The following is a 12,385-nucleotide window of genomic DNA, read 5'->3' on the forward strand; positions in this document are numbered from 1 at the left end:
CCCTTTGGGGAACATCTTTTGTTCTCTTCCCCAACCAATGTGGGACATTACAATCCACCCCCTTTGGACGTGGGGAACAACAAAAAGGAGGGAAGGTTTCCACACCCTTATAAAGGGTCTTTTGTTCTCTTCCTCAACCAACGTGGGACATCACAATCCACCCCCTTTGGGCCCAACGTTCTTACTGGCACACCACCTCGTGTCTACCCCCCTTTGGGGAACATCTTTTGTTCTCTTCCCCAACCAATGTGGGACATTACAATCCACGATGTTCCTTCCCCAACCAATGTGGGACATTACAATCCACCCCCTTTGGCCCTAACGTCCTTACTAGCACACCACCTCGTGTCTACCCCCCTTTGGGGAACAGCAAAAAGGCTGGCACATCGTTCGATGTTTGGCTCTGATACCATTTGTAACAACCCAAATCCTCCGCTAGGAGATATTGTCCTCTTTGGGCTTTCCCTTTCGGGCTTCCCCTCAAGACTTTAAAACGCATCTGCTAGGGAATGGTTTTCACACCCTTATAAAGGGTCTTTTGTTCTCCTCCCCCAACCAATGTGGGATATCATAACGTGTGTCTTCTTCCCCAGATGGAGGAAGAGAACGATGACATGACTGGTTCAATTGAACCAACCACGTGAATCGGTCACGTTATCCCAAAATATATCATCCCTAAGTTTTTCATCAAATTCAACTGCTTCTAGATCAGTTCTCATAAAATTCTCAATGTTCACATAAACTAAACTCACCAAGGAAACTACTTAGAAAAATTTGGAGTAATTCGAGTATCGAAAGCTCGAGAATCAAGGCCTCAAACATAGCCAATTCGATTGTTTCTTAAAAAATGCGGGTAAGAATTATTTGGACCTTGAAATTAACCTTAAATTAAGTAAGAACTAAAGTAATATGGAAAGAATAGATTAAGAATCGTGAATTAAAGACCCGAACCGAATGTTTTACTCGAGATTCAAGTAACATTAAAATAACATTAAGATGAACTTTGTTGCTCGTGAAGTTTTAATGTCAAGTATATTATGACATATTAATATTATATATAAAATTTTGTGGTCATTAGACATGGTTAAGTAACGAAACCAAGTAACAGTGTAAAATGATCCTAATGCCCCTAAGGCATATTACCTACGATTCATGATCCTAATGGTCTCCAAACAAATTGAAAATTTATGCAAGACTCGGGATTTTTAAGAATTTAAGTATGCCCTTCGGTCATAAGACCTCCTTACATGATACTCTAAGTGCTTGTGACATGAATATAGTAATGAGAATGTTTATGTTACTTTAGGCGGTGCCTGTGCCTGTGCCATAAATAGAGTATGTTATAAGATTCAAGTATATGTGGGACTATTAATATATCGTGCACCAAGAGCACCCCGTGCATGACCTGACCTTGAATTATGACTTTGTAGGGACTAGTAATTTTTCATAACCATTGGATCACTTATGGGTCTCGAACCAAAATTTAGGTAGAAATTTACCATATTACCCCTATTAAGCAAGACTCAATATTTTTAAGAATTTAAGTATGCCCTCTGGTCTTACGATCCTTAAGACCTCCTTAGGACCATGCAAGCCCATACCCTGCACATCCCATGCCTTAATATCGTGATGCCTAAGTTGCTAGATACTATGATGCTATATCTTAAGTGACCACAACCTCCCATCATATGGTGCGTTACAAGGCTCTTGATTTTTCTTCTAGGTGGGATGTCTTGCATCATGTCTTACGAGTAGGATGTCATGATTGGCCTCATATTTCTCACATAAATGTGTCTTGTGTCATATCTTATTAGCAGGATGTCATGACCATGTTTTGCAACAACTACGTGATTTTATTGGTCTTTCATGGGAGTAATCTATGGTCACATGTCAAGCTATATGTTAGGTTCTTTGAATACTAGTGAAGATATAGTATCCTAATTAAGAGCCTATAAGTAGGCTGTTTACTGAGTCTTCGTACTCACTCCATGTTTTCCCTGTTTTTTAGGTAACTAGTTGTTGGTCGAGGATGGGAGTGAAATTTAGAGCTGAAGCCGTAAATCAACCACCCAACCTCCATCTTTGTTTTCTTTTGAAATTTTTTTTGTATCCGTTCTTTATTTTATGCCTAAACTTTGTATGTATGAACTCTATTTGATATACTGAAAATATATATGTATGTACTTTACGTGTTAAATGTTTTGCTTTAATTGCGAAAGTTTTACTATGTTTTCAAGTCAGGACCTGCAGTTCAAGAATCTTCGAAAATCAAGTTGTGACATCAAAGTAGCTTGATTTGATCATAATCTTTAATAACATGCCTCTCATAACATGTATCGATACATACGGTAAACATAGCTTAATCTAAAGTCTTAGGGTACTACTTACTTAGTATGATGGGTACTTTTTATATCAGTTTTGGTCTTTTAAAATCTCTAAATTCCTCCATACTCTTCAAATAAGTCCTATATTAAGAGAGAAAAGAGGAGTGTCCTAGAAAACTATTGAGTTATTAATGTAATCTTGAACCGTACGTGGTTGACATATAATAGGATCATGTTCAATTAATAACCTAAAGAGTCTATAGTATATGGATAAGGTTGGGAGCCTTATCCTGGTAACATTATTGATACGGCCCACTTTGTAATCGTTACAAATGATTTGATCCAAATCGTTCATGTAGAGACATGTAGGTGGGGGTATCCTATACAATGAGTTTGTATAAGACTGGACCAAGAAATTTTAACCCCTTTTTATAAATCCGTTAATTGAGAAGATTAATATTTCACATGATGATCATATGCGACTCGATCTTAATCCTGAGTGAGTTATGGACTCGTGCCTCCTTCAATTTACATGGGTGAGAATGACTCTTTTAGCCGATTCAATATGTCTACCATTTTGGGGACTTGACCAAATAGGGAGTTGGAAACATAATATGATGAGATGGAATTCACTCTTTTACATACAAGGAAAGTAGATGAGTTGTTCTCTTAAGTACTGATTTCGAGACTTGAACAATAGACCCCCCCCCCCCCCCNAACAAATTGTTCATTAGAGAATTAGTGATATTAAGATGAAAGATGTAATTACAGGGGTAAAACGGACTTTTGACCCAACTGTAATTATGAAAACTTGTGAAGTATCAACTTGCTTGTAATGATTATATCAATGAACATAACTTGACCTGCAGCGTAGAAGAGTGCAACTCTAAGTTTATAGTGAGGTGACCTATAATTAATGAATGAAAATTGATTAATTAAAGAGTTTAATTAATTAATTTTGTATGATTGTAGGTCCATAAGGTTCCTTCCTAGTCCATAGTAACAAAAAGGTTAAATTTATTTAAAAGAAAATTTGAAAGGTTAAAATTGAGATTTAATATATTAGATATATTAAATATAAAAGAGAAAATAAATTTAATTTGAAATGTCATATTAGATATATTAAATAAATAGAGAAAATATGTTTAATGGGAAGGATTTAAATTAATATTTAATATATTAGATAAGTTAAATATAAATAGAGAAAAAATATATTAATTTAGAGAGTTTAAATTAATATTTAATTATTAGATATATTAAAAAAATATATTTATTGAATTTGATACAATTATATATTAAATCAATTAATATATTTACATTAAATAAAAATATATTTGAAATTTGAATCAGATTCAAATTAGTTAAATATATATTATGATATCTTATAATATCTAAATATGATTTCCATAAAGTATAATATCCTAATATGCAAATATATTATTTGATAAATATTCTTCAAAAATCCCTCTAAATGGAACCCTGGGTTGAGTCAAACATATACCAATCTCTCCACGTCTCTAGAGAATGAAATTACATCTCTAGGTAATTCTTGAAATTATTTTTTTCCAATCCCTTAGGAATTTTCTTCTCCCACAAGCCTTGATCTTGTGTTCGAGTCATAGCAAGAAAGATCGGGTGGAATGTTAAATAGCTTTTGCATTGTTGGAAAACTTCAAGAACTTGCAAGCTAAGGTTTTTACGAAGGTAGAGTTTTTACTCGCGAGTTTATTGCTTTTATTTTAATTCTTAATAAAAATCAAAACGGTTCCCAATGCTTCCGCTACGTGGATGAAGAGTTCATTTCCTTCACAAAACCCCTAAAATCTAACTAAAATCGAGCTTCTTCACACTGCCACCTTTGCAACCCAGTTGCCAACCACATCTGAAATACTTGTCAGATCTTTAAGGAACTACTATAGTCATACAAATCCCGATTGCTTTAAAAGCAAAAACATTAAAATTGTACACCATACTTCACACTCATAAATAAAATCGTTATCCATAGATACTCTAACTAGAGTATGATAATGACGTGCAACTCATTATTAGTGTGATCATGTTTTAAAAGGTTTCGGTTTCTCTTCTTACATCATAGTTCATCCAATTGTACTTGATGATTAGAGTTGGAATATAAGTTCACTTTCCGTGAACTAATCATAGTATACAAGGTCCATGTACTATCTATTTGTCACGACTTAATTTTCGAGGGTTATCGAAGTACGGATCGTAATTTGAAAACACGGTAAATTTTTTTGTAAAATAAAAACAAGGCATTTTAAAAAATAAGTACACGTTGTATCAAAGTAGGGTTTATAGATACATCATTTAAAAACAAAATAAAGAACGGACTAAAAAACATTTTAAAACAAAACAAAATAAGAGGTTCGGTGGTTGATCTATCCCCCATCCTCATCGAGCTCTTAGTTACATGAAAAACATGGAGTAAGAACAAAAATTCAGTAAGTAGCTTATTTATATGCTCTTTATCGTGTCCAATGAGCTATATTTTCTTGAGTAACTAAGGACTAAACATATACCTTGGCTTATTTCATGACATATGGTCAACTTGGTTGCTACCCCTAAAGTGGCCTTAGATTACTCCCATGAAAGACCGATGTGGTCACATGTTTGGTGCATAACATGATCATGACATCCTACTAGTAAGACATGATGAAAGGTGTCACGATCGTACTTCTTTAACTGTGTGGTGTCGTGATCTTGACGTGCTCACAACAAGCCTTAAAGGAGAACTCAAGCCCCATTCACATTTTTCTTCTAGCTTTGTGGCTTCGTCGGACCTTCAACGAGGTTTTCCTTCGCTAACCGAACACAACTTGTGTGAAATCCATACTTGTTTGACCACACACGCCACTCGTGCGTGCATGTTCAATTGTGTGCAGCTCTAGTCGACATGTCTCTACACTAGGTCAAGTCATCCGATTCGACCTTGCCTGTACTCTAGGCTAAGGTCTCTTGTACGCAACGTCATATCTCATCATCATTTCGGTTCCCAAAACATGACTCATTCATCATGATAATATCTCATGTCTCAGGACAATTCGACCATCTTGCCTTGCTAGAACACATTCATTCAAAACTGACCCATGTGTCAATCATCTCATCGAGACATCCCGAACATCCTTCCATTCGAGTTCTCATTGGGCATTGGACTCTCTCGTGTTCATGCTAAACCATTAACAACATCCGTTTTGGATAGCAAGTGCATAATCTAACCTCTTAAACATGGATTAGGGCACAATACCGACACACCCATGTCGTCCGATATTGACCTTGAAAGACCCTTTTCAAAGGAAGACACCCGAATACTTGTCCACACTGTGACGTACATATGTGTCCCAGAGTAGCTCGCCTAGGCCACAAGGCTTTGTGGGGGAAGAGAACTGACACCATGCATCCCCTATAGTACATTTGAGGCATTTCCAATCTTTTTAAAGTAATGTCATTTTGGCGAGCAATCATACGACTCCATGCAGCGTCTTTTGAGTATCAGATTGATGCCAAATTTCATATGTTATAAGTGTATCGACGAATGTATAAGAAGGATAGAAATTTTCTGATTATGCTAGAAAATGAATATGTATTAATGTTATGGGCTAGCATTTAGTTTGAATTAATATAAATACATTTCCTTTTTCTAATTTATCTTTTAAATTGTTAAAAGCGAAGGATCTAAAAAAAAAAATTAATATCATTTTCACCCATGCCTAATTTAAAAAATTGTATTAAGAAATACGTTTAGCCATAAAAGCATTTAAAATTTAAAATTGGTCCCAAAAAAAATATTGAGCGATGCCAAGTAAATGGAGCCTGACATGAATGGGCTTCTTCAATTATGATAGGACAACTTTTGAACACATGCCACGTCAGAGCCGACATTTTCAAACTCCTTGGTGGGGGCCACTTTTCAAGATTCAAAATGTAAAAAAAAAAAGAAAAAAAAAAAAAAACTGTGGAGGGCCCAACATTCTTGTTGGCATTCGTTCATCGTAGGACGGTAACAAAGCATTCTTTATAAAGGTGTGAAAACATAAGAGCTCAAAACAAAAAGTCCAAAGAAAACAATAGTACCGGTTAGCGGCAAGCTTGAACTCTTACCCTTTTACTTTTAGCAGTATTTAAAAAATACCCGTGAATTTTCAAAAAGTTTCATGAATACCCTTTAACATTTTTTTTTTAACAATTTCAATAACACCTTTAAATTTTAAAGAAAAATATTGATAAACTTTTAAAAGTAAAATTAAAAAAAGAAACTAAACTAAAGATCTCCATTAAATGATTTTTTTTTTTCATATATAGATGATAATAAAGTTTTTAATTTTATTTTTACAAAAATTAAGGGCGTTAATATTACTTTTAAACATAATACCATCATTAGCGGCATTTTTTGAATTTTTTAAAAAATTGAAAAATATTAATTAATCTTTTTTTAAGTTTAAAAATATTTCTAAAATATTATCGAAAGCTTAAACATATTTTAAAAATAAAACATTACTAAATTCTTTAAACTTTGCCATAAAAAAAATAATTTTTTATATAGTTTAATATCCACTTGTCCTCTAGTATCTATAATATACTCATCAATTTTTATAAAAAGAGAAAATCAAAATTATGTAATGAAATATTGTAATATTTCCATTTCATTTAAATAGATAGACATTCAAATAGCATAGTAAAAAAAAAAAATAAAGAAAAGAGTAAAGAACTAAAAAACCTAANTATATCTTCAAAAATTCGCAATTGATTGGGTATTGGAAGGATCTCTTGTTACTGTAAACTACCCATAATGAAATCACGCCACGTGAAGCTTTCTCGTGGACCCCACTCTCCTCTCTCCACGTGGCACTATTTTACCTTTCCCCTTCTCTAATCATTCATCATTCTAACCCAACCTTAAAATAGTATTTCTTTTCAATGCTAATTCTAAACTTTTTATTTATTTATTTTTATCTCACTTAAATCAAAATTTATCAAAATGTAAATACCACAATAAATTTTAATTCTTAAAACTAATCTAAAAATATTATTTAAAATGTCTATTAGCTTACTCATAATTCTTGTTGTCACTTAAGTATTCGACTAGCGTTCATATGACTTGATAACTGAATTAACTCAAACCATAAAAATTGGGTTGGGTTATATTTTTTTTAGGTTGGATTGAGTTAATTTTTTTTTAGAAAACTCAAGAAATTTGGGTCGATTCGCGAATTTACATCTTTCAAGAATTACAAATATTTGATGTTTGTAACTGATATTAGCGATGCATGGTGACGTATAAATATTTAATATTTGAGTCTTATAAGATTTAAGTTATGATTTTTTTTTTAAATATTTAAAAAAATAATAATTAACTCAAAATACATAGGATTAGACGAAGTAGAATTGCAAAGTCTATTCGGCTTGACAACTCAAAATTTCAGTTGGTAAAATATAAATTAAATGAAATTAGTAAAACTAAGCTCATGAGCTTATTATCCTAGGTCGGAACAAGTTAATAGGGTACCGTTTTTTATGTCCTCATATCCCTTCCGTGTGGTGACATGGGGATGAAGAAAAGCAAAGAGAGAGATGGTGTTTTCAGGTTTCTCTTGCTTTTGGCATAGTGGGCCTGAGCGAGAGGCCCACACAACGGGCTATTAACTCAGTGGTCGAGTGCATCCATGATAATTGCGTTGTTGTGTCTGGGTTGTGAGGGCTCTCAGCCACATGGATAGTTCAATGTGCTCATCAGCATCTAACCCTAAGATATGGATGATTCAAGGCACATTAGCATGACATAGTTCTTGTTTGAATCAGGATTTGAAATTAAACTTCTCTTTAAAAGAATAGATGGGTCGATTCAGGTAAGATACAAGTTTTTATTCTCGTGAGACCAATTCATAGGAACATTTTGATATTTAAGGAGGAAGAATAAAACATAAATGTTTTTTTATTTTCTCGAGTAGCATTGGAGTTATTTACTTCTAATACTCAACATTAAAATAATAATAATAATAAATAAATAAATAAATAAAACTAATAATAATAATAATAATAAGACAGAATGAAAGAGAGAGAGAGAGAAAAAGTAAAGAAAAAGTTTCGCCTCTTCTCTTTCTATTTCTCTATCCATTGAGAGAGTCTCTGAGATGCCAAAGCCATGTCGGATCCTCCGACAACATCATCGGAGCCACCGCATCAGCAGCAGCAGCAGCACCCCCACCACTACCACCACCAACAACAACAACTCCTACATTTGCCGCTAATCCATGGCGGCGGCGCCCGAATCAACACAGCAGCAGCAAACTCCTCCTCCACAGTAATAGTCCGAGAGTACCGCAAAGGAAACTGGACACTCCAAGAGACAATGATTCTAATAACCGCCAAAAAGCTAGACGACGAGAGACGGAACAAGGTAACCTTAGCTCCTCCGACGGATCCAACAGCCAGAAAGGGCGGTGAGCTACGGTGGAAATGGGTCGAAAACTACTGCTGGAGCCACGGATGTCACCGTAGCCAAAATCAGTGCAACGACAAGTGGGATAACCTCCTCCGCGACTACAAAAAAGTCCGCGACTACGAATCCCGCGCGTGTGACCAACAATCCCAAATTCCCTCTTACTGGAAAATGGAGAAACACGAGCGTAAGGACAACAATCTTCCTTCCAATATGGCGTTTGAAGTTTATCAAGCCTTAAACGACGTCGTCCACAGAAAGTTCTCTCAAAGACCTCTTATTTCCAATACTACCCCTACTACTACTACTACTACTACTACTACTACTACTACTCCTACTACTCCTCTTGTTGCTCTTCCACCAGCTCCGCCTCCTTCCTCCACCGTCCCCGCCCTTCCCCCACCACCACCCACGACGGCGACCAATTCCTCCCCGGCGGTTTCAGGTGAGTCTGTTTTGTTTTTGTTCTTTTGTGCGTGATACTATTAAAATCGTCCCCCCCAAGTCCTGGACCTTTCATTTACTAAAAATAAATAAATAAATAAAATTCTTTTTTTATAATTTTATTTAAAAAAAAAAAAAAAGGAGAGAGAAAAGAGTTAATATTTTGGGTCAAAGTTGCAGGGTTTGACTCTGCCACAAATTTTAATAGGACCCTCTCCCGTATTCTTCTTCCTTTTCATTTCGTTATTCCTTTTCTAATCCCCTACGCTCACCTTCATGGCTTTACAATGCACCCTCCAAATCTCACCCTTCGATTGCATTACTCCATCAACTCATCCAACGGTTGGGATTTGGGGTAGAATTCGAAATTGTAAAAGCTGGGGGGCAACACTGATAAATAATGTATAATATTGGGAATGGAGAAAGACAATGATGAAATTGTGGTGATGAGATTGAGATCGTGGGGAGATCCTTTTGGGTATCTAAAATAATAATAATAATAATAATACAAATCCCCTTTTAAGGTTAATATTAAATTATATATATATATATATATATATATATTTTAATTTTAAGATACGATAATACAATATGGTCCCTTCAATCTAAGCATGCAATGCAAAACTCACTTTTCAGCCTTTCCATAATTAAATATTATGCAAAAAAAATAAAAATAAAAATAAAATAAAAAATAAAACCTAGCTCTTGAATTTTTTTTTTTTTTTTTTTTTTCAGTATTATATGTTTATTAATTACTCGGGTTTCTATGACTTAAAAGCTCGACTAACTTGGACTATCCAACTCAAAGTGTCATGTTTTGTTTTAGTTTGAGTTGACTTGCTTAGTTCATAGGTTGACATATCAACTCAAAGTGTTATATTTTGTTTTAGTTTGAGTTGACTTACTTAGTTCATGGGTTGACTTATTTTGTTCAAGTCAATCGGACCATCCAAAAATAGGGTTATAACAAAACCAAATCAGATTTTTCACGTTCAAGTCAACCCAATCTGTCAGGTTTAAGTCACCAATCCGATCAATTCGAAATTTCAGAGTTGGTTTAAGAGATTAACTCAATTCAATTTGTATATACTTTTAGTTGATTAATTATGACGAGAAAAATTGGTAATTAATTGTGTGTGTGTAGAGTCATCCTCATCGGGGACGGAGTCGAGCGAGAAGAAAGAGAAGACGAAGGCAAAGAGGAGGAAAATGGAAGATAATATTGTGAGAAGCGCTACGATGTTAGCTCAAACGCTGCGGAGCTGCGAGGAACAAAGGGAGATCCGACACCAAGAGGTTATGGAGGTTCAAAAACGTTGCCTTCAAATCGAAGAAGCGCGCAACCACATTCACCGCCAAGGGATTAGCGACGTCGTGGCTGCCATCGCCAACCTCTCGGCTGGTATGAATACTCCTTATTCGTATTCCCATGCATGGGCATGCAAGCGTTTTTGCTTACAAAATAAGATTGTGAGTACAGAAATAGATGATAGAGAAAGAAGAAGAAGGTCGGAAGGATATGAATGTTCATACAATGGAGAAGAGGTGAGAATGTTGAAAGAACAAAATGAAGCAATGCAAGCTGAGGTTATGAATGTGAAGACTGAGCTTTCCCAACTTAGAGACCAAATGCCATCTCTCATGCAAACCATGATGCACAATATGCTCCACAACATCCCTCCTCCTCCTCCTCCTTCCATGGTACTCTCTCTCTCTCTCTTCCTCTCTCGATTCATTCGCATAATCACGATCGTAAAATCTAATAGTATAGAGATCATCACGTTAATTGTGTTTTATGGTATGGATAGAGATAGAGCGGATGTAATGGCTCAAGCCCACCACTAGCAGATATTGTCATCTTTGAGCTTTTCTTTCGAGCTTACCCTCAAGGTTTTTAAAACGAGTAAGCTAGGGAGAGGTTTCCACACCCTTATAAAGAATGTTTCGTCTCATGATCCACCCCCCTTCAGAGCCCAACATTCTCAAATGCTTCGTTCCCCTCTCCAATCTATGTAGTATCTCACAATTTATCCCCCTTCAGAGCCCAACATCCTCACTAGCACACCACCTAATGTCTGGCTCTGATACCATTTGTAACCGCCTAAGCCTACTGATAGTAGATATTGTACTCTTTAGATTTTCTCTTTCGGGCTTACTCTCAAGGTCTTTAAAACGCATTTGCTGGGGAGAGGTTTTCATACCCTTATAAGGGGTGTTTCTTTCTCCTCTCCAATCTATGTGGTATCTCACAATCCACCCCCTCTTCAGAGCCCAACATCCTCGCTAGCACACCGCCTGGTGTGTCTGGCTCTGATACCATTTGTAACAGTCTAAGTCAGATATTGTCCTCTTGGGGTTTTCTCTTTCGGGCTTACTCTCAAAGTTTTTAAAACGCGTTTGATAGGGAGAGGTTTCCACACCCTTATAAAGTATGTTTCTTTCTCCTCTCTAACCAATGTGGAATCTCAGAACAGAGATGAAAAAGTGGGATGGACAATGGTCTCGTTCTTAGGTTAAAAAGTTAATGATAAAATTATTGACCCGAGACGTAATTAAAGTGATAATGCATGTTTTGATCATTAATATATGATTTGATATATATTTTTGTTTGTTTTTGTGTGCATAGGACCCATCTGGATCGGGGGGAGATGCTTAGAAAGGATTCTCGACCGTAACGATTGATTATTAATTTAAATAAAAATATTTTAGTAGAATTTATTATTGTTTCATGTGGAATTTAATGATTTTGTAAAACTTATTTAATATAATTTATTATTATTAATTTTTTGAGTGAATCCTTTAATTAGTTCAGTTTGGTAAACATAAAATCTAGAATTGCCTCCTTACTCGATTCTCCACCATGTCGGTAAGTTTCGTACCATGACCTTGTTCGAAAGTAGGGTGAGTAAGGTACTCCCCTAATATGGTCAGATATGTAAACTATCATATAGTTTATCAATCAATATCGAGGGATCCTAATGGTTTATTACTTGAAACATATAGCGTGTAATCTACTCATCAAAAATCATTTTCAACAATCACTCCTTAGTGACCATTGGTGGCCGGTTATGAACATGGATTGAAGAAATCAGTCGAACTAAACCTGCATTAGAAAGAAATCTACTAAACTAAGCTAGAACTAGAGAAAAAAACAACTGAATCA

The 12,385-nt window shown here is 35.3% G+C and overlaps 1 protein-coding gene across 1 annotated transcript; it reads left to right on the forward strand.

The window, feature by feature from the left end:
- Nucleotides 1-8,417: 8,417 nt before the first annotated feature.
- Nucleotides 8,418-11,964, forward strand: LOC111777792 (trihelix transcription factor ASR3-like). Its single transcript, XM_023657511.1, has 4 exons — nt 8,418-9,223; nt 10,367-10,624; nt 10,703-10,923; nt 11,849-11,964. The coding sequence occupies exons 1-4, from the start codon at nt 8,482-8,484 to the stop codon at nt 11,876-11,878; spliced, it is 1,251 nt and encodes a 416-aa protein (XP_023513279.1). The 5' UTR covers nt 8,418-8,481; the 3' UTR covers nt 11,879-11,964.
- The last annotated feature ends 421 nt before the right edge of the window (nt 11,965-12,385 follow it).

Source organism: Cucurbita pepo, chromosome LG01 (genome assembly GCF_002806865.2).
Source record: "Cucurbita pepo subsp. pepo cultivar mu-cu-16 chromosome LG01, ASM280686v2, whole genome shotgun sequence".
Classification (NCBI taxonomy): Eukaryota; Viridiplantae; Streptophyta; class Magnoliopsida; order Cucurbitales; family Cucurbitaceae; genus Cucurbita; species Cucurbita pepo.

Coding starts and splice junctions, on each gene's coding strand:
- LOC111777792 (XM_023657511.1), top strand. CDS start 8,482: ATGTCGGATCCTCCGACAACATCATCGGAGCCACCGCATCAGCAGCAG. Junction 10,625..10,702: donor CATCGCCAACCTCTCGGCTG/GTATGAATACTC, acceptor TTGTGAGTACAG/AAATAGATGATAGAGAAAGA. Junction 10,924..11,848: donor CTCCTCCTCCTCCTTCCATG/GTACTCTCTCTC, acceptor TTGTGTGCATAG/GACCCATCTGGATCGGGGGG.